General features: G+C 41.5%; 5 protein-coding genes, 1 long non-coding RNA gene and 1 pseudogene across 17 annotated transcripts in view; 4 read left to right on the top strand and 3 right to left on the bottom strand.

Moving 5' to 3' along the window:
• LOC124336054 overlaps positions 1-21,572 on the top strand; it is a 570,649-nt pseudogene that overhangs the window by 460,274 nt on the left and 88,803 nt on the right.
• The window catches only part of LOC124336181, a 455,543-nt gene that overhangs the window by 123,954 nt on the left and 310,017 nt on the right, over positions 1-21,572 (top strand). The gene's annotated exons all lie outside the window — the stretch shown is intronic.
• LOC124336700 overlaps positions 1-21,572 on the bottom strand; it is a 580,524-nt gene that overhangs the window by 26,528 nt on the left and 532,424 nt on the right. The gene's annotated exons all lie outside the window — the stretch shown is intronic.
• On the bottom strand, positions 30-21,268 carry LOC124336623. Its single transcript, XR_006917134.1, has 4 exons — positions 21,077-21,268; positions 7,153-7,162; positions 288-292; positions 30-41 (listed from the first exon to the last, which is right to left on the bottom strand). It is a non-coding gene; the product is annotated as an uncharacterized LOC124336623 (long non-coding RNA).
• Positions 913-14,174, bottom strand: LOC124336046 (WD repeat-containing protein 6-like). Of its 6 annotated transcripts, none has more exons than XM_046789645.1 (14): positions 14,084-14,174; positions 13,637-14,011; positions 7,178-7,297; positions 6,998-7,115; positions 6,755-6,938; positions 6,533-6,700; positions 6,335-6,473; positions 5,894-6,259; positions 5,242-5,829; positions 4,911-5,147; positions 4,134-4,810; positions 3,634-4,022; positions 3,274-3,553; positions 913-963 (listed from the first exon to the last, which is right to left on the bottom strand). In XM_046789645.1, exons 4-13 carry the CDS (start codon positions 7,071-7,073, stop codon positions 3,309-3,311), a joined length of 3,069 nt encoding a protein of 1,022 aa, XP_046645601.1. In that variant the 5' UTR covers positions 7,074-7,115; positions 7,178-7,297; positions 13,637-14,011; positions 14,084-14,174; the 3' UTR covers positions 913-963; positions 3,274-3,308. The 6 variants fall into 6 exon arrangements, with proteins under 6 accessions (XP_046645601.1, XP_046645600.1, XP_046645599.1 ...); XM_046789644.1 differs by having other exon boundaries at positions 913-1,461; XM_046789643.1 differs by having other exon boundaries at positions 913-3,198.
• LOC124336251 (repetitive proline-rich cell wall protein-like) lies at positions 7,981-12,869 on the top strand. 7 transcript variants are annotated; one of them, XM_046789980.1, is made up of 3 exons: positions 7,981-8,119; positions 8,213-9,046; positions 12,254-12,869. In XM_046789980.1, the coding sequence occupies exons 1-3, from the start codon at positions 8,099-8,101 to the stop codon at positions 12,659-12,661; spliced, it is 1,263 nt and encodes a 420-aa protein (XP_046645936.1). In that variant the 5' UTR covers positions 7,981-8,098; the 3' UTR covers positions 12,662-12,869. The 7 variants fall into 7 exon arrangements, with proteins under 7 accessions (XP_046645936.1, XP_046645939.1, XP_046645942.1 ...); XM_046789983.1 differs by having other exon boundaries at positions 8,213-9,001; positions 12,242-12,869; XM_046789986.1 differs by lacking the exon at positions 12,254-12,869 and having other exon boundaries at positions 7,982-8,119; positions 8,213-9,001; positions 9,035-9,680.
• On the top strand, positions 18,515-20,703 carry LOC124336375 (chymotrypsinogen A-like). Its single transcript, XM_046790152.1, has 8 exons — positions 18,515-18,608; positions 18,693-18,939; positions 19,021-19,115; positions 19,195-19,324; positions 19,497-19,644; positions 19,809-19,942; positions 20,070-20,154; positions 20,301-20,703. The coding sequence occupies exons 2-8, from the start codon at positions 18,712-18,714 to the stop codon at positions 20,381-20,383; spliced, it is 903 nt and encodes a 300-aa protein (XP_046646108.1). The 5' UTR covers positions 18,515-18,608; positions 18,693-18,711; the 3' UTR covers positions 20,384-20,703.

Consider the following 21,572-nt stretch of genomic DNA (forward strand, 5'->3'; position numbering starts at 1 on the left):
AGAGAGAAATTTGTATATATACGGCCTTCGACTCTTTCGATCTTGGAGGAGAGAGATCACGTGATCCCTGGAAAATGGGAAAACTTAAATTCCACTCACGAGGGCTGCGTTGGATAGTGTTGGGGGGCTTTTTTATTATTGAACATCTTAAAAAAATCCACCGGGCGTCTTCTAGACACACTAAAGCCAAAAGTCAGTGGTGAATAATAAATTGGGAGATGTGAACTTAGGCTCAATTTCGTTGTGAAACACACGGGACTGAGTTCATTAAGTTGTTTGTCCATAACGGGGACTGGCCGTCATTAAAGCGTGAACAATGCAATGAAGAATGTCCGATGGCACCTGCCGGCCATTGTCTTTCCCTTTTGCTAATAATAAAGCGACTTTGAAAAAGATGTTTTTTTATTACTCGCCATATTTTCCATCTCCAGAGCGGAGCGAATCAATCGACTAGATTGACTCCACTTTATTATGATGGTCAAGTTCGTGACGTCTGTAGATGATAGGGTCCGTTTTTTTCTTCGTGGTGCCAGACAGTCTCTCAAAGATGATGGGCCACATCATTTTTAGACACGGCACAGCAAGAGATCCTGCGCACCTAAAAGAAAAAAAAAAGGAAAAGAAAAATTGGCCCGGCAGTTAAAAGAGTTACACACACACTGCAATTAGACTGACACACACGGAGAAATGGGGAGAGACCTCGACAGTCAAGGAATAACCCGACCTCATTTCTTTTCTTTTTCTTGTTTGCCTTTGGCCCATATAAATAAATAAGACAAGAAAAAAAATACAAATCCTTAAGAAAAATAGTGAGAGTGAGTCATCGGGACATACAACAACAGCCGTTTCCCAAGGTTTCCCCACCAGTAGCTCGCTCTCCTGTCCTAGACAATTTTGATAGAGATTTGTTTCTTTGTTTCTTCGACGCTTCCAACGAGTATTCAGATGACCTGGAACGTTCGACTAAAGAAAAGAAAAGAAAAAAAAACTGAATTGACCGTGCCCCTTTTTAAGCTTGGCGGTGTTTGCCAGCTGATATGAATTGCAGATCTATCCTTGTGTGGTGTGTGTAAATTTCGCCTTTGAAAAAAAGAAAAAAAAGAAGAAAAAAAAAGGTCCATCTATCTCTTTCAGGCCCAACGGTAGTAATGTCCGTGAAAAAAAAAATAATAAAAGAATATGGTCCCGAGAAGTCAGCAGGTGTTCCCAAACTGGTGGATTAAGGTCGCCTCACAATTGTCGACAACTACTACTAACTATGAATATGCAAAAAAAAAAGCAAAATAAAAACGCAATCTATAATTTTAAAACTGATGGATAGCTGCTGCTGGGGGCTGCTGCTGCACTGACTATTCGGTGACGTATTAAGGTGTGGCGGTGTTCCCCCCTCTTTCGAGAAGGAAAAATATCCATCATCACGACTTGACCCACTCGACGCCAGTCCATCATCATCTCTCTACTCTGGAAAAAAAGAAAAGAAAAATAATAACTGGCAAATTAAAAGGCGGGACGTGACGAGAGATGAAAACAACAGGGCAAATTCATCGGGAACCACCGCACAGTGTAGATACAGCACACCACCATTTGGCCGATGATGTCAGGTTGAATCAAGGGCGTGTACAATTCGAACACAGAAAATTTCAAAAAATCGGCCCAAAAACGGGTATGTATAAGATTCAAATGAAAAACAAAAAAAAATCCTTGACAGCTGAGCGCCGGAATAAAAACCCGCAGGACCGCTTAAAAAGTCGGGTTAAATATGGCAAGTGTTTTGTGTTTGCCGCGAAGAAGAAGAAGAAGAAAAATTTACCAAAGTTTTTTTTTATCGTCTCAATCGCTGATCGTTTTCCCTTTTACGTCATGTAGCTGGCGCTGGCTGGCGTTGGTTAAGTTTCTTAGACACACATAGACTGAGTGTGTGTGTGTGTATCCCTTTGATACCCGGTTATGGGCAATTGCATTTCGATATGGGGATCCCTTTTGTTTGCAAAGTATTAGGAGTATGTCACCGAGTGTGCGCGCTTCAAGATCGGCAACCACCGATAACGATTCACGCACAAACGTTTCTTTTTCTTTTCACCCTCGAGTCATTTTGGAGAAAAAAAAAACATGAATAGAAGAAGAAGAGTACTAAAAATAAAATATTGCGATTCATTTAAATAAAAGCGCGCTTCTCTCCCGCGCGTCCATTTAAGGTAAATTGGGTGGAAACGCGGATTTGGAAATTTGAAGAAATTGAATTTCCCTGCCGCCAAATCTGCAATTCAAGCGAAAATGTGAACCGTTGGGGACCCTAATATGTAAATCAATCCAAATGAAGGTATATACAACAGGTTACAACCAAACACAATGACGAAAAATATATTTTAAAAGCAAAGCCCCCCAAGGGTCGAGCCCTCTGTGTGTCACAGATGGCCATAAGTGGGAAACGGAGGCTGCCTTGTAAGGTCGCCCTGTTGCGCGCTGCATTTAAGTTTTCATTCAAAGTGGTGGAGGTCGTCGGAAAAAAAATCGAATCATCTCGAATTTTGTGAGCCTCGTTCTCTTTAGCGCGGGCTGGAACCCGAAAAATAAATCGCCCGCACTTTCCCACCCCAGAGGAATGCCAGGTGCTATTTTTTGTTAAAAGCCACAAAATCTAATTGGATTATTATGTTAATGAATTTTTTTGTTTGGTGTTTACACAGTTTGGGCCTCTATGTGTACACAACCCCCAAAGGCTCAATAAATGTAAATCGGGTGCGCCATGGTTGTCTGAATAAAAATAGAATTCAATATTATATCGCGCACTAGCCTTTCTCTCAAGTGCGCCACTAAAAAACCTGTCAAGCACTCTGGCGTGTCATGGATGTTATCGCGACCCGCCCCTCTCAATATTTCCGCCATATTTGGAATTGGACAAAAGAAAAAATACGACCAAAGTAGAAGAGGAAAAAAACAAAAAAAAAATAAATAAAAAGAAACACATTCCGCGCCCAGTGCACAATTCTCCCCTCCACCCCGCTGCTCTCCAAAGTTCCCTGTCACAATGACGCAATGAAATAAACGCGGCCCTCTTTCCCAAACGGTCCACTTTTCCAGCGTTTCGACACGTCGTGTCAGCTGACGTCATCAAACAGGTGAAATCTGAAATCACCGGCTCACAACGGTAGCGCGATTTGGTCGTCAAAATAATTTCACAACAAAATAATGTAAAAACTACCAAGACAAGAGTGATGTAAAAGGTGCCGTGCAAAGAAGAAAATAATATGTTGTATTTTTTTTCTTTTTTACCTTAGTTGGTTAGAACGGGTCGACAGATGAATAGTCTAAATCGTGTGGGCGATGTTTAACGAGTCGTCGTCCACTTCAAAGACTTGAATACCTTGACCATAAACCAGGACTTTGGACAAAGTTTTAGTGGCACCCGCGGACACATGCAGCCCTTGAATGTCGGAGACGTCGCAGCAAACGGCCGACTGCCACATAAGTCGAGTGTCCTCTCGCTTCCAGAGGATCAGACGCTGGTCCAGTGACACGCTTAAACACAAGTTGTGACCCAGCAGAGCTACTCCTGTAACCAATTTAAAAGTTATCAGCAAACAACATTCAAAGTGAAAAAAAAAACAAAAAACAATATCGGCAATAAGTTACCGGAGATTTGGGCTGCGTGGGGGAACAGCTTTTGCTGATCGATTAATCGCAGTAAATTCCTTTCGCAGCTGATTTCCACTTTGGTGCAGATCAGAGCGTTATCGTCGCCCCCAGTCAGAACCAGCATGCGATTAAGGTCGATCCATTGGCAGTCCAAACTATTAATGCCCGATTGATGAATGGATAGGCTGCCCAAGGGATCCATGGCCTTATCTTCTTCCACAACTGTTACGTCCCACACAGCCAGCCGGCCATCTGTTCCGGCGGAGAAAAGGATGGTATTGCCATCCGGATCGGCCACCACTTTGACCAGCAAGACGCAGCAATTGTGGAAGTTGAGTTCGTGAAATAAGTCTAACCGGCCACCCTCCAGGGATAGATCAAAAATCCTGGAAAAAAAAATGAAAATGTGACAGTAGAATTTTTTGTTTTAAACATTTGGAACAACAAACAAAAAAAGTGAAAAATTTCAATGCACGCAACAAATGTACGAGACAAACCTTATAAAGCTATCGGAGCAGGCGGCGATAATATGGAAATTGCTGTCGCCACGGTCTACCACATCGACGTCCATGTAGCGGGTTTCAGGGTCGGGGATGAGCGACAGCTGATCGCTGCCGTGAATCCAGGGCTTATTGGTCGCCGCCCGGCGGAGCCAACCGCGCAAGAAATGCGAACGCACGTCACGGTGAATGACGTGCACTTGATCGCCCTGGCCAGATAGTGTCAGTAATCCGACCGATAACTGGGCTCTGCCGCCGGCTGAAACACACAGCCACGTCCCTGCAGACCTACATGCCAGTTCCTTGACGGCCAGGGCTCGGACGCTGGAAACGTGTTTGGTTATGACGGTCAGCGATTGGGCGGAACGCCGATCAAATAGCGACAGTCTCATCGTCGTGTCTTCACTTCCAGTCAAGACGAGCGGCGAGTCGTCGTGGAATCCGACGAACCTGCCACGGCAAATCGATTTGCTGTGCCCTCCGCAGCGTCCAGGCAGCGACGAGTTGAAAACGGCGCTCAATGGACGTCGATTCTCGTAAATGTGTCTGTCCTTGATGAACAGGAAAGTGACATCAGACGACGTCACGTCAAAGTCCCATGATCGGTGGCCTCCCCCGCAAGGCACTTGCATGAGACTCCGCTGTTGCTCACTCGACCACACAACGAACCGATCCTGAATAAATTTGGATAGACACAATACAAAATATTGCATCAAATTTGAATTGATTATAGGTTTTTTAACAAAATTTCCATATGGATAGGTAGGTACTTACGCTCTGAAAGGCCAGGTATGTTAACTGCTTGTCGATCCATCGCAAGCCGGCAATCCAACCGAGACTGGTGTTAGTAAGTGACAAAAGTTCCAGTTGATTCTGGTCGTCGGTTAACCGCCAGAGACCGATTCGACCGTCTCTTCCTCCGGTGTAATAAAGATGTTGGCCGTTCGGATCGCTCTGAATGTCAGTCAAGCCATTCTTGCCATGGATATGCGAAAAAGATTGAAGCGGAGTCTAAAATAAAGTAATAAATGTTGATTATTATCAGAAATCATTTCTCGATTTGTAACTGTTTGTCGGAGGTCGTAAAAATCCCCGAAAAACCAACCTCTTTTTCGGTCGAATAAAGATGAAAGCTTCCTTCACGATCGCCCATCATGAATCGATTTTGGGTGGCCAGAACACAGCTGGGCCATCGCTGTTTGCCGTCGGGGAGAATAAATTGGGCCCTGGGTGGTGACTCGCTGCCGCCGAGTACATTCATAAGCAGCAGACGACCGTTATCGAGACAGGCCATAAACTCTTGCTGCTGCGATGCGACCAAATGCAGGCTATAAATTTTCGTCTTTTCCAGCTGATGGGTCGCCAGCAGTTCCAAGGACGACGGGCCGGAAGCGAACACGAACACAGCTCCGGTTCGCGTTCCAAATATAATCGTCCGACCGTCGGAATCCAAGACGCTGCCGTTGCCGAGTCCCTCGTCCTGAAAGAGGGAGACCCAAATCTGGGCGTGACTATCCCATCCGTAAATGATGCCCAGCTGACTGGCCACCAAGTGGCGGTAGTAACCCGTGGATGTAACGATCACTAAACGTGGAACTTGGCCGTCTTCGGTGAGCTGGAGCTGACGACAGCTCGTTTCCTGTAAATGATTGGCGTTCCAGATTCGTGTCGAACCTTCTCCTCCAGCAGTTACCTGAGATAAACAAATTCATGAATACATTAAGCGAAACTCGTATTTGCCTGTCAAAATAACGAACCAATAATTGAAGTCGTGAATCCCACACGGCAGCCCATACACTGGTTCCAGGGTGAGCATCAAACTTGGATACCAATTTGCCGCTCGTCAAATCCCACAAACAAATACGGGAGTCTTCACCCAAACTGGCTACCAGTCCCGAATCACACTGATTTTGACGGATTATGACACTGTTCCAAACACGGGCTTCATGACCATAAAGTTCGTGTTTGGGATGAATTTTTGATCGTTGAAATAAACTCCAGAGGCTCAATTTGTTTGGCACTTCGTCTTCGCATTGGAGACTCCAAAAACGAACAGATCTATCATCTGACGTTGATATGATAGTGCGCGAAACTTCGTCATAATTTATAGAGAAGATGACACCCTGCAAAAGACAGCAACAGCAATGAAAATATTAGCACGACTTTACAGTAAACTAAATTAAGAGCTATAGATTTACATTGTGACCAGTTAATCTGTGGAAGAGACATTTATCCTGTTGAGATGGTGAGGCTGCCCAAACAAGGATGTTGCCAAATACAGTCCCTGCCAGAATGGTCAACTGTGAAAGATCTTCACCCAGAATTTTGCCACAGTATCTGAGTAGAACGTAAAGTTAATAATGAGGAACCTACAAACAGCATTCATCACTACTTACAATATGCACTGTTCATCTCCTTGTACTTCAACAGTTTCTGCTTCAGAAGATGTTTTTTCGATAATAACTTTGTTGTGAGAAGTTAATTTGACAAGATAATCCCCATTATTTACAAATTTAGCATCCCTTATCCAGTCAGCTTCATTGGATTTCTGTAAAAGTTTCAATCTGACGAAATGTTATAGCAACCAGCTAAGTTTACATTTTTATGTAGCAATTAACCTCGGTAGAGCAGTTTCAGAATCGTTGAATGACACCAGAGCAAACAGCTTTCCACCGAAAACAATCACTGTTTTATTTTGATGTGAATATCTAATACCATGAATTCTGGCACCTCGAAATATGTCGAGGCTTTCCAAAAGCTCGTTAGAGTCGAAGTCATAAAGGTTTATAAAGCCTCCGCAACCTGCAGTTCATAAACAACATTGTTAAATAGAACGGAATTTTACTTCATTTTATACACACCTTCTAATAAAAAATGAGGTTCAACGGTACACAAGGCAGTAACATGCGTTTGTAAATATAATTTCTTTAGTACCATGATTCTGCTTCACTTCCCTCCAAAAATTCGTGCTAAATAAAACTGATGGGTGTAAATAGTGGCGAACACGTGAAAAAACTTTTCGTCTGCTAGCAGGTTCCTACCTTCATTCATAGGTGGTGATGTTGTATAAACAAATTACTTCCGCGGCAATTTCAAACGATTTTTACTTCCTTCCTTCATTACTGTAACCGCAATGGTCTTGGGAAAGAAGGTCAATGAACCTGGAAAATTCAGTCATTCAGAGATTTACCTGTCGAGTTTATCGATAACCTATTTCAGACAGCAATTACTAATAAGCATGTATATCGTATTATACGGAATCTGTTTCTCATGTGTGCCGAATCGTCAACTTCCGTATTGTCGGATATTAATTGCATACGATAATCAAGCTACCAGTATAATATTTTAGTAGTTGAATTTCTATTTTGGTTATAAATAAGAGAGTGCCGTGTGGGTTTTTTCCGAAATCGTGACAACGGAATTGATGCTCGCAGAATACGCTACATTCCACTTTCTCAGTTCGGGATTGTGCTTTGCAGTGGAACGAATTTTCATCCGAATTGAGCTGTTGTTGGTAAATTGGATTGGTGGAATCTTCCGAATTTCTTCACACTTTCCTGCGGTCACTGTGTTGCCAATTTGGCGATCAATCACCGTCTAGGCCCCGCCATTTTTTGGCTGATTCAAAGCCATCAGCGGTAATGCATTAAGACAACAGCCAGACCAGGTTAGTAGCTCAAACCAGTAATATAAACCACACAATATACGATCGCTCCAGGGAAAGTCAGAAACACGTCACCCGCGACTCAAATAACAAAGGATGAGTTTGTGTTTTGTGAAGATGGGCGACGGCTTGTTTCAAGGAAGGCGGAGTTTATCTACTGATATAAATTGGAGTCATTCTTCTCAAATTTGCATCAGTGTTCTCATCTCAAGTTCTCGAGCTTCACTTCAGTGTAGCTTCTTCGTGAAAGAAATCAAGTATAACATTTACTATTAAGAAAACTTACATCCTAATCAACATGAGACACGGAGCATCAAAGGTAAATTTTTGATTCATTCAGTTTCAATCGCGGAAATTATTATCAGAAATGAATTCATTCAGTTGATCATTTTAATTTGATTACGCTTTGCAGATCTTCGCCTCTATCCTGCTGTCACTGCTGGCGCTTGCAGTTGTCGGATTCGATGGCAATTTAGCGGCGGAGACCACTGGAAAAAAAGTTGAACAAAAGTCGAATGTTGGTTTGAGGAACTTGACATATGTGCGCAGTAGCGGACAACAGGAACAGGAGAGCAGAATTTTCGGGTTTTTAAAATCTGACAAACATAAGAAGAAACCAAGCTACGGAGCGCCAAAATCACAGTATGGTGCTCCTAAAGCTCAATACGGCGCTCCTAAAGCTCAATACGGCGCCCCTAAGCCCCAATACGGACCACCAAAAGCCCAATACGGAGCACCCAAGCCAAACTACAAAGCTCCAGCGCATAGTCAACCAGAGCCATCCTACAATCAACAGGCTTACAGTCCATCAGAATACAGCCCTCCTGCTTATAGCCCTCCTGCATACAGCCCTCCAGCTTATAGCCCCCCTGCTTATAGCCCTCCTGCATACAGCCCTCCTGCATACAGCCCCCCTGCTTATAGCCCCCCTGCTTATAGCCCCCCTGCTTATAGTCCACCTTCTTACAGCCCACCATCTTACAGCCCACCTTCTTACAGCCCACCTTCTTACAGCCCTCCAGCTCCCGTTTACACTGAAGCTCCTTACTCTCCTCCGTACATCCCCAGTTACAAAGCTCCGACGCCTCCCGTTTACCCAGAGGCTCCTGCGTACTCTCCACCAGCTTATCCAGAGGCTCCTGCTTACTCTCCACCAGCTTATCCAGAGGCTCCTGCTTACTCTCCACCAGCTTATCCAGAGGCTCCTGCTTACTCTCCACCAGCTTACCCAGAGGCCCCTGCTTACCAACAACCAGAGGAATACAGCCCACCAGCTCACAGCACTGAGGCTCCTTATCCACCACCGCAGTCACCAAACTACGAAGCTCCTGCTTATTCCGAAGCTCCTGCCTACAAACCACAGGATTATTCACCTCCGGCCTACGAAGAAGCTCCTTACTCTCCCCCGGCCGAGCCTCAATATCCTACACCTTACAACCAGGATCCAAACTACCCAGAAAGTAACAAAGGACCCAATGAAGATTTTTTTAGTTTCCCCAAATTCGAGGAATTTTTAACACCAAACGCCTTTGACTTTCAACAGTTTAAAGTTTAAGAGGTGAGATCCTAATGCGAGTTATAATTTCTACTCATTTAAGTCAATTCACTTTCAATTTTCGAAAAATTGAAAGATTAAATCTGAATTAATTTCACCATTTTCCTTTATCATCAAAAGCACAATTTTTAAATTATCCAGTTCCCTCGTCGTATTCAACATAATTCGTACTTAAGTCTACATAAAACAGCTGACGCTTCAAAATTGTCTAGAGCTGAAAAGATAGTATCAATAATGTTAAATATCAGATGACTTCATTTGTTATGTTATTTCTCCCGTGTTGAACACACCTTGCGTGCATTGGAAATATATATCGAAATCAAAATCTGCTTTTATCATTTTCTTTATCTCTACAAAGCAAACGCTTGAGCAAAACTTTAACGACTTCATTACTTATCAGGGTGACTTGTCATGAAGAATTGAAGAATGAAATAGAGCAAGCAAAATTCGAATTAATCCACCAAGGATGTAATTGACTGAAATAACCGAAGGACTGTACATTTTTGTCTGAAGTGGAGTGATTATCGTTAATCAACAAATAAAACTTCATTCGAGTTTGTCCCAAACCTTAATTTTCCCCGAATTAATTTAAAACTGTAATTAAAACTGAAAAGACGTACTCATTGCTAATATGCAAATACCCAATTGAACAACTCATTTCTGAGCAGATAAAAAAAATAAAATAAATAACATTATGAATTCCAAGTGTTCCGAGAACTTGGTTTTCGTAATTTCCTTGTTCCACTTCGTCTATATGTGCTACCCTCAAGGAACCATTTCTGAGTAAATTGAGCTCTCCGGAACTCGAGCATTAATGCAAATGCAAAGGCAATAAGACAAAATGTTTTTGAGGGTTGATTTAAAACTGCTCACAAAGTTTTTGCTAAATGAATAAAATTTAAAAGAGATTTTTCTGTTTCTGATGTTATGCCCTTATTGGATACTGACCAATAACAATTCAGTACAATTTTACAGTAACTTTCAATGGTCCTGAAAAGTGCAATCACTCGCGTGTTCCGTTTGTGAGTTTAACGTTAATATTCCTGCGGCAGAAATTACATTTGCCAAAAGTCATTTTAACCTAAATCAAGTAAAATTTGGCCCAGGTTATATATTCGTCAAAAATTCTGCCGTTTCTTGGGGCTAAAGTATATTCTGTGTTAATTAAAAAACCGCGTTCCGTCGGCAAATAGCAACCCGGTTTTATTTTCCATGGCAAATGATGCCACAAAAAAAACAAAAAAACAACGACAGCCAAACTCAGAGGTACTTCCCTTTAGTGAGTCCAATCGGAGAAATATTTCCATTTTTATAAATTCCACGAAATAGTTTTCCAAGTCAAAGTCGTCAGTTGTACAATCGGTAATTATTACTAACGTACGAGCTAAAAGAATTAAAATGGGAGTCAAGATTATGGGACGGCTACCACTATTCAAAAACAAGTTTGACTGATGTGGAAATATTTCTCGGAACGAAGTATAAGGTTAACGGAACCTCACATAGTTATACTTTACGCATGCGATTCCTGTCCTGAACGTTTTAAATTGTAAATGTCCAGGATGGGCAACACGGAAGAAATCTTTCGTTACATTCGATATGAATTTTGATCTCAAAATCGTGAAGCACTTTTTGAAGTTCTTTTGCACCGGTACTTTGGAGACATGCAACGGGATCAAGCAGCTTTTGGTGTTGGCCACAATGCACGAAGTGGGAAAGTCAGACAAACGTCACGCGAATCTAAAACGTAGGATGAGCTTTCGAAGATGGGCGACGGCTTGTTTCAAGGAAGGCGGAGTTTATCTACTGATATAAATTGGAGTCATTCTTCTCAAATTTGCATCAGTGTTCTCGTCTCAAGTTCTCGAGCTTCACTTCAGTGTAGCTTCTTCGAAGTATAACATTACATTTTAAGTATAACATTGACTATTAAGAAAACTTACATCCTAATCAACATGAGACACGGAGCATCAAAGGTAAATTTTTGATTCATTCAGTTTCAATCGCGGAAATTATTTTCAGAAATGAGAAATGAATTCATTCAGTTGATAATTTTAATTTGATTACGCTTTGCAGATCTTCGCCTCTATCCTGCTGTCACTGCTGGCGCTTGCAGTTGTCGGATTCGATGGCAATTTAGCGGCTGAGACAACTGGAAAAAAAGTTGAACAGTCGAATACTGGTTTGAGGAACTTGACATATGTGCGCAGTAGTGGACAACAGGATCAGGAGAGCAGAATTTTCGGGTTTTTGAAATCTGACAAACATAAGAAGAAACAAAGCTACGGAGCGCCAAAATCACAGTATGGTGCTCCTAAAGCTCAATACGGTGCTCCCAAAGCCCAGTACGGTGCTCCTAAGGCTCAGTATGGCGCTCCAAAGGCACAATACGAAGCCCCAAAAGCCCAGTACGAAACACCTAAGCCAAATTACAAAGCTCCAGCGTACAGCAAACCAGAGCCATCCTACAATCAACAGGCTTACAGTCCATCAGAATACAGCCCTCCGTCCTATAGCCCACCTGCATACAGCCCTCCATCCTATAGCCCACCTGCATACAGCCCCCCAGCTTATAGCCCTCCCGCCTATACTACTCCTGCATATAGTCCGCCTGCATACAATCCGCCTTCCTACAGCTCCCCTGATTATAGCCAATCTGAATACAGTCCACCATCTTACAGTCCCCCTGCTTATAGCCCCCCTGCTTATAGCCCCCCGGCTTATAGCCCACCTTCTTACAGCCCACCATCTTACAGCCCACCTTCTTACAGCCCACCTTCTTACAGCCCACCTTCTTACAGCCCTCCAGCTCCCGTTTACACTGAAGCTCCTTATTCTCCTTCATACGTCCCTAGTTACAAAGCTCCGGCGCCTTCCGTTTACCCAGAGGCTCCTGCATACTCTCCACCAGCTTACCCAGAGGCTCCTGCTTACTCTCCACCAGCTTATCCAGAGGCTCCTGCTTACTCTCCACCAGCTTATCCAGAGGCTCCTGCTTACCAACAACCAGAGGAATACAGCCCACCAGCTCACAGCACTGAGGCTCCTTATCCACCACCGCAGTCACCAAACTACGAAGCTCCTGCTTATACCGAAGCTCCTGCCTACAAACCACAGGATTATTCACCTCCGGCCTACGAAGAAGCTCCTTATTCTCCACCGGCCGTGCCTGAACATCCTACACCTTACAACCAGGATCCAAACTACCCAGAAAGCAACAAAGGTCCCAATGAAAATGTTTATAATTTTGCCGAATTTGGGGATTTTTTAAAACCTAACGACTTTAACTTTCAACAGTTTAAATTGTAAGAGCTGAAATTATGATGCAATTTACAATTTCTATTAATTTAAGTCAATTCACTTTCAATTTTCGAAAAACTGAAAGATTAAATATTTCCCTTCCGACAGTCGCAGATAGTATGAATAATGTTAAATATAAGATGACTTCATTTGTTATGTTATTTCTTCCGTGTTGAACACACCTTGCGTGCATTGGAAATATATATCGAAATCAAAATCTGCTTTTATCATTTTCTTTATCTCTTCGAAGTAAACGCTTGATCTAAGACTTTTTAACGATTTAAGAATTCAGTTTAAATTTTGTTCTGTTATTGTTTTAAATTAAGACTCTTAGTATTAAATTACTCGTCAGGTTGACTTGGTATGAAGAAGGAAATGGAACAAGAAAAATTTAAACCCCGCAAGCTCAAAGGAAGCGCTAGACTACACCAGAATAACCGAATAAGAGTTACATCCGGCTGAAGTTAACGGGATGAAACATCACCATCAATCTCTAATCCCGCTAGTGAATTAATTGTTTTCCCGCGACCAATATTACATTTGATAAAAACTTCTAAGGCGTCACCAATTGCGGAGAAAATTCCACAGAAGTTGGTGACGGTATGTGCCGTACCAATTGGGTCTTAGAGTACGCCGAGGAAGAACCCAAAACAATTTCAAAAAAAAATGGAATAAAATAAAAAAGATATTTTTTCTTGTGGCGAAAGTATTCCGCAAAAACCACGTTCCGTCGGAAAAGAGCAGTGACCCGGTTTTAATTGCTCGTGGAAATTGATGCCAACCGAATTCGGAATGAAAGTTAGTCTCAAATAACATGTGCGACGGAAGATGTCGACAGATGTCAAACGATGACGCAATGCAACATGTTTGGCGGTGATGGTCATTTACGGTTCTATACTAACCACCGACCTCAGCGAAATGGCTGTCTGGCATAACTGCCGTTTATAATTTACATCAAAAGGAAGTTTGGACGACTTGACTTACCAACTGTCCGACCGGCTAGCGAAGGCAATAACCCCAAAACGCCAGCATTGGAGCATATGGGTCGATGGTGCATTTGTCGTGAAGGACCACACAATTTGGTGCGCACAAAGCCAATCCTTGTAGCTCGTAGTCCGGCGTGTTGGCGGCTGAATTGTCGAAGGAATGGTTTTCTCCAGATCCTGATCTATGGCGTGGAACCTTCAACTGTGGTCTGTGGAGCAGTTCCTTTACTCCCACTAAACACGGGTGAGATAAATGAGCACGTCGACGCTGGTAAACGAAGGGTTGCTAAAATTAGCGGATGGTTTCCAACTAATAACTCGCAAATAATTTGGGTTGGTTCGTGTCGCAAAGCACAAGACTTTGACTGATGCCCTGAAGGTGGAATCACAGACGAAATTAAATCATTACTTTAAAGTAAATTAACTTTGATTAACTTTAATGAACCTGTGGGGTGATTTACAGCAAAATGTCGTCTAGCCGGAAGATATTTTTGTTCTTACAACGCCCACCTTTCGTCGCAAATGGGTATTTGAAGGACTGAAAGGTCACTAACCCAAAATTAAAATTAAATATCAAAACAAGGAAATTTTTTAGAAAAAGATAATTTTAATTAATTTTCAACCCTTTAATTAATTTTTCTTGCGCCATGTTTCGCAACTTGAAGACGTTTATCGCAAGCACAAATTCCATGAAATGTTTTCCACGTCAAAGTGATCATGGGATATTTGCCCTTAATTCTTTTGCGTTCTGAAAGCCCTTGGAATGACAAGGAAGATTTTACAGCAATTATTGAAGTACCGTCTAGACAGTATTAGAAAACAAAAATTAAAATCATCTTAACAGGTTAACAGATAATTATGACCGAAACAACGTAACCGCCGTTGTGTTAGACCAATGTATAGAAAGTTTCATAACTCACCGGTTATTCTCCTTTCGTCGTGTTATTTGTGACTGCATTCGCCCGCAAGCTGTTCCATATTGTGAAGACCTAAATTCAAAAATAGAATATAACTGACATAATAATTCACCCAGGAAAGAAAAAAGCAAGAGGAAATATTTGCAACTGATAACGGCAGTTTCCTTCGTGTTTGTTTTTGCTGTTTACTAAGTCGTTACATTTCAGTCACAGCTGTTTTTGTTTTGTTTTTTAAATCAACAATCCGGAAGGGCGTGTATTATTTTGTGCACCTTTCTGAATTCAAGGTGATTCATTTAAACCCCTTATGGCTGAAACCGCTTTTCTTTCGTGTTCCACTACTTTCAGCTTGTTAACCGTAGTCTTTTACCGCCTTTTACCGCTGTGAAAATTGTCAACATAATTTAACATAGTGATTGACAACGCTGAACGTAACAGCTAGTTAACGTAGTTAACTTATTATATAAGCTATACTTATTCAGGTATAGATTCAAGCAAACTGTCGACTGCGGAGAATCAGCGTTTCCATTGCAACCGCAATTCCCTCGGTTTCATATGCCGGCCGGGTGTGTATAGTTCCAGGGAAGATATGCGGTGTAATAAGAAGCCTAAAATCACATTAAGGTAATCAGATTAATTTCCCCCAAAAAAAATTAGTCAGACATAAGGCTATAAGGCATAGTAATGAAAGCCTATACGACGCCTACACGAATAAGGAAATGCCAGCACTTTCTCTAATGGCAATTGAGTTTTCTTAGCGGAACGAATTACTCTATTCGAATCGGAGATGCTCCGAATACCTTCACACATTTCCGTGCATATCTGCGGTTCATTTTCGCCAATTCAAAGATCGATCAACGTCTAGACCCGCAATTTTTGTTCGGTGAAGAAAAGCCGCAGCGCAGAGAAAATGAAACGCGACAGCAGAGAGGCCGGGTTAGTAGCTCAAACCACGCATAACATCTGATCTCCTGCGGGAAAGCAAAACAAGACACACAGCAAGGGCTGGTGAAGATGGGCGCACGATCGCGGCTTATGCTGCTTATAGTTAGGCGGAGCTTATACAACTACTAGCTCTAGTATAAATTGGATTCATTTTCCTCAAATTGGCATCAGTGACGTTCTCGAGCTTCACTTCAACGTAGCTTCTTCTACTACTAGGATACCAACTCTTGCAATCGCCATGAAAACATCAAAGGTAATTTTTTTTCAATTGTTTCTTTTGAATGCGAATGTTTCGAAATTGTATCCATTTGTCAGCCGGTAACTAATAATTCAGATTTTAAAAATTGATGAAGTCCTAAGAGTAATTTACGCTCTTTACAGATCTTTGCCTTCATCCTGCTGTCTCTGCTAGCGCTCGCGGTTGTCGGGTTTGCAGCGGAGACCAAGGGGAAAACAGTTGAACAGAGGTCGAATTCCGGTTCCGGGAACATGACGGAGGCGCGTTCTAACGTCAAACCGGATCAGGAGGGCAGAATTTTCGGGCTGAACAAAAACAAGAAGCAGAAGCATAGCTACGCAACACCTAAACCTCAATACGGAGCTCCTAAAGCGCATCACGTCACCCCCAAACCCCAGTACGGTGCTCCCAAGCCACATCACCCCAAAGCCCAGTACGGAGCCCCCAAGGGAAATTACAAAGCTCCAGCGTACAGCAAACCAGAGCCATCCTACAATCAACAGACTTACAGTCCAGAATACAACTCTCCATCCTATAGCCCTCCTTCTTACAGTCCTTCTGAATACAGTCCCTCTGAATACAGCCCACCTTCATACAGCCCACCTTCATACAGCCCACCATCTTACAGCCCACCTTCTTACAACCCACCTTCATACAGCCCTCCCGCTTATACTGAAGCTCCTTACTCTCCTCCATACGTCCCGAGTTACGAAGCTCCGTCGTACTCTCCTCCCTATTACCCAGAGGCTCCAGCAGCATACCAACCAGAAGAATACAGCCCTCCAGCTTACGAAGCTCCTTCATATTCTCCTCCTACTTATAGCGAAATTCCTTCTTACAAGCCACAGGAGTACTCACCTGCTCCGGCATACGGCGAAGCTCCTTATTCTCCACCGGCCGAGCCGGAATATCCCACGTCTTACAACGAGAAGCCGAGCTATCCAGACAGCTACAAAGGATCCAGTGAGGAATTTTTCAAGACTAGCGGTGGCTTTCCAAAATTCGACGATTTGTTGAAACCTAACAATATGAACTTTAGACAGTTTAGAATTTAAAAATGGAAATTCATTTTTTGAGAATCAAACATTCGAGTCAACCAGTTTCAATTTTGAAAATTGAATAAGGTTTTAATATTCAATCAACTTGACTATAATCATAACTTTTTTTTTCAACAAACGCATAGTTTCCCCCCTATATTCGACTTAATTTGTCCATAATTTCACATAAAACAGTTTCCGTTTCAAACGTTTTACAGAGAATAACTGGTACAGATCATGTTTGAATATTAGGGAATGTTGATTGTTATGTTTGAACTCCTATCCCCAGTGTTGTGCACGCCTAACAAGGATTGGAAATATACATCTAAATCAAATCAACTTTTTCCTCTTCGCTTTGCACACATATGGTGAGCCACGACAACAGCTAGCAGTAGCAACTGAGAAGGTCATACGAGTCCTAAATAACCTTCAAATTTCCCGGTTAACCTGACGATTTAATGGAATTATTCTGGAGTTTCAACAGAAAGTGTATGGACGACGAACAATTACCAACAATTACCTAATCAAAATCAAGACAATTTTTAATGTAGTATTAAATTTGTCTGCCGGATAGATTCTTTTCCCCGCGATTTATTCGCATCAGTAGTACGTAAAGAAAATTTCTATGATTTTGGTTTGAACTCGAAATGGTCACGGAAAACCTGAAAACTTGTTTGAAAGTTGAATTCACTGTGTCTGAAAATTTTTCGTCGCGAAAACTTTCGACATTGTTCTTGTTGACGTTGCCAGCTTTGTTAGTCCCATGTTTCGGAAAATTTTAAAGTTAAACTATCGCCTTTGAAGAAGGCCATTGTACCTGCTGTTCGCTATCCGTTGCCCCCTTCCAGTGCAATCGATCAATTCGTTGGCCAATAAGCCATCGAATAGGGTGGGGAAAATTTAAAATGTCTGCTGAAAGTGTTTAGCTTCTCCAATGTACAAACAAACAAAGTGTAAATCGAAGGGCAAAGATGAGAAGACTGAGGATTCTATGAGGCCAGGAATGCTTGGCTGAAAGCGTTCACATAGACACAGTGACTTATACTGTTCAATATGGAAAAGCACAGACTTACTTGTAAAACCTTTATGTTGTAGTTAACGTCAGCAAAAAAAGTTTGAATCACCACCAGCTACTTTTTCAGCTACTTTTTTGCTCTATTTTCCACCAATAATTGATTGCCAATTAGACACCTGTTACAATAGATTTAAGCTTAACAAAAATGACTTGCTGACTTGTATTTTCTCATAGTTTTTAAAATACAAACACAAAATAACTTACTATCACACAACTACTGCAGAGTGCAGACTGCAGACTGCACACACACACAAGACAGACAATTGTGACACAAGCAGACACTTTTGTGACACACAGACACTTGGTCACTTGCCCAACCCTGCACTTGCCACACACCAGACACACACTTGCCACACGAAGTGTATGAATTTAATCTTTCTTTCAAAAGAAAGGCAAGATTTTCTTCTAAGTTGAACCCTGTTAAATATTTCAAAACACAATGCTTTTCACAAGACAAAGGGTCCTGTGTGTCCTGTGCATAATCAATGTGATCGGCGGGGCAGACCATGTTTATTTGCTGCAACTTCTGTTTAGTGCGTCGTAACTTTTGTAATTTTTTTTTTGTCCGTGCCACCTTGGAGTTGTCTTTCGTATTTTAGGTGTGATATGATTTCAAACAGCAACGTCCGCAATCCCGCAATAAAAAGAGTGCGACAAGAGGAGACAACTTACAGATTTCGAGAAGACTCGAGAGCTGAGGGACGAGAAAAACTATAGGCTCCTTTGAGGTATAATTTGCACTTCGTTCAGGATCACGAGGTAAATATCCATTAATGCCCTAGCTAATTCAAATTCATGGCTTACGCAGTTGATTTGTTGATTAATTTATGAAGCGATTGTATAGATAAAAGCTGCGTGAAGATGAGAATGGCCCAACTCCCGCATTTAGCAGTTTACTCCTTTGCTGCCATTCATCTTCTACTGTTCTCCATCTGCCCAGTCAGCAGCGGTCACATTTATCGAACGAACGATGCTGTCGTCGTTGAAGGTTCCTGTGGTGTCGGACCCGCTTCACCACCTCAACGTTCTCTTCCAGTTGCTGCTATCGTCGGTGGATCCGAAGCTATCCCGAATTCTTGGCCGTTTATCGTAATAAGTTGATGAAAATGTAACATATTACGACGCAGCGACGAATTATGGATTGTTTATTGTTGAATTCATATACCCTAGGTGGGTCTGAGGATATCCGGAAAGAGTACTGTGTTTTGCGGAGGATCCATCATTTCCACGACGAGAATCCTGACAGCGGCCCATTGCGTGGATAAGTGAGACAATTCATTTTGATACAGGTCCAATCTATTTGGTTGAATGATTTTAATTCATTGCTGGTGGCGATTCTTTTAGAATGTCAGCGTTCGACATTTCGACAATGATTGTGGGTCTTGGCATGCACAACCAAACAGCAAACGACGCTCAGCAGACGAGGAGGGTTGGTCGCGTTGTCTACCACAAAGATTATAATTCCAAGACACGTGTGAGTATTCAGTATTGCCGTCTGTCATAGCCTATACTTGGGAAGAAGTTAATAATCGGAATTGTATAGTTTTATAAATTCATGTTCAATCACCATCGAATACTTTCCTTCAATCCATCATCAATACTTTTGTTTTGCATTGCTATCATTTCATTTTTGTTCGGTGCTATAGCAAAATGACGTTGCCGTCTTGACGATTGACCCGCCCATCAATTACTCCAAAGACATTTCGCCCGTTTGCTTGCCACCAGCCAGTTCCACCGCCGATCAATTCGCCGACAAAGATGCGGTCATTATGGGATGGGGAGATCTTGAATTTCGTAATGACCAATCATTTGATTTTCAAAGTATACAAAATGGAGCGCGACTTCATCAAGTTTGGAGCATAAATTCAAGATTCTTCGTCATTTTTTTTTCTTAAATTCTCCAGTGCTTTAATTATATCGGTACCGTATCATATCCATTCTTTTAAAACCCTTTATAGGTGGATCTCGACCCGATGTACTTCAGCAAGCTACCGCCCAAATTATTCCTAACGCAGATTGCAATGCGCAATATAACGGTAAAATAACAAATCAACAACTCTGTGCAAGTGCCCCCGGAAAAGACACATGCCAAGTAAATTCACGTCTATATATAATTCAAACTTGCAAAACCAGACATTTACGAAAGTGATATTTTGTATATACCTATCCTCTGTATTAAATTAACAGTTTTAAAGAAAGTGAATTATTTTCATTTTTAGGGTGACAGCGGAACTCCAATCGTCGTCCAAGCCAAAGCTGGTTCTACTGCATGGACCCAAGTCGGCATCACCAGCTTTGGAAATGGTAAGCTATAAACAATAGAATGTTTGATTACTTTCATATTTGTTTAAGTCCTCTAATGCGCTATGCGTGCACAAATATTAATTACCCTGCCTTAGCAGAAACATATAATTACCTTTGTTTTTAATCATTTACCATGCTTGAATAAGGCTGTGCAAAACCAAACTTTGCTGGCGTTTACGCGAGTGTGGCATTTTTCAGGAAATGGATTGACACCTACATGACAAGCTAAACACCATCTTAACACCTTACGAAAATAAATCATAAGACCTGACCACACAGTTCTATGAGTGTCTAAAAGCCGTGCTGATAATTCCCAGTTTTCGAACACGAGAAATTCTGGTCCACTCACATTTTTACGGGCTCTTTTATTTCCTGGTTTTCTTATCTTATGTATTATATTACATGCTATCCACCGTACATTTCTAATTTGATCTAGCTTCTTTGACATAATTTTATTATGGTTATTAACTTCTCTTTTGGTGGAACGTTTTGGGATTGTATGAAAAAAAAATTATTTGCGTCGAATTCTGAATAAACGACATGCAAATTAAAATTCAATCATGTCCTACAACATGCAGAAAGCCCAATGCCAAATCATCTAGATGGGAAATGGTAATTTACACAAATTGTTGATTGAATATAATTATAGTGTGTTTTGAGTGTTATTTTAAGCGCATGAAATAATCAAACTACACAAAAGTAAAATACTTCTACTTGATTAAAGTCGATTAAAGTAAATAGATGCAAAGTTACAAAGAAAAAGCTTTGTTTGATGTGATTTTGGTTTCAATGTGATTTACTAAAATTGCGGTAAAAATGACGATCATTTGTTTTGCTTTCTTCCTTTCTGTCTCATTGTTCTTTCGCTCCACTTTGTTTGTCTTTGTCTATGAAAAAAGCGGGCGGAATCCTTCCGCACTACCAGTGATGTGCACGTCAACGGGATTTGTTGACGTACCAAAAAAACGTAGAAGTCATACGTATTTTAAATGTGCTACGTAATAAGTCACAAAAAAAACGTCAACGTAACGTAAATTTTTTCATACTTCAAACGTATGACGTTACGTCACATATACATCATTACATTATTTATTGCTATTGCCCATAATATACACAGATTGCATTTGGAAAAAATAAGAATGAAAATTAAACATGGAGGGCTATTTTTAGAAGAATTAAAATTTAATAAATTTAAAATGGCAGACGAATTTTCGCAAAGCAAATGTTGCCAAATTTTTAAAATTGTTTCTTGACTTTTACGGTAATAAATCATAACTGGACTTTTTTACACGTTAAAAGTATACGTAAAAAGTCAGTATTTTTTTCACTTAGGCTACGTAGAAGTCACCGTAAACTTCAAAAACAAGGAAAATTGACGTAACGTACGACGTAACGTCAAATTTTCGAATAAGTCACCG

This window comes from Daphnia pulicaria, chromosome 4, assembly GCF_021234035.1.
Source record: "Daphnia pulicaria isolate SC F1-1A chromosome 4, SC_F0-13Bv2, whole genome shotgun sequence".
Classification (NCBI taxonomy): domain Eukaryota; kingdom Metazoa; phylum Arthropoda; class Branchiopoda; order Diplostraca; family Daphniidae; genus Daphnia; species Daphnia pulicaria.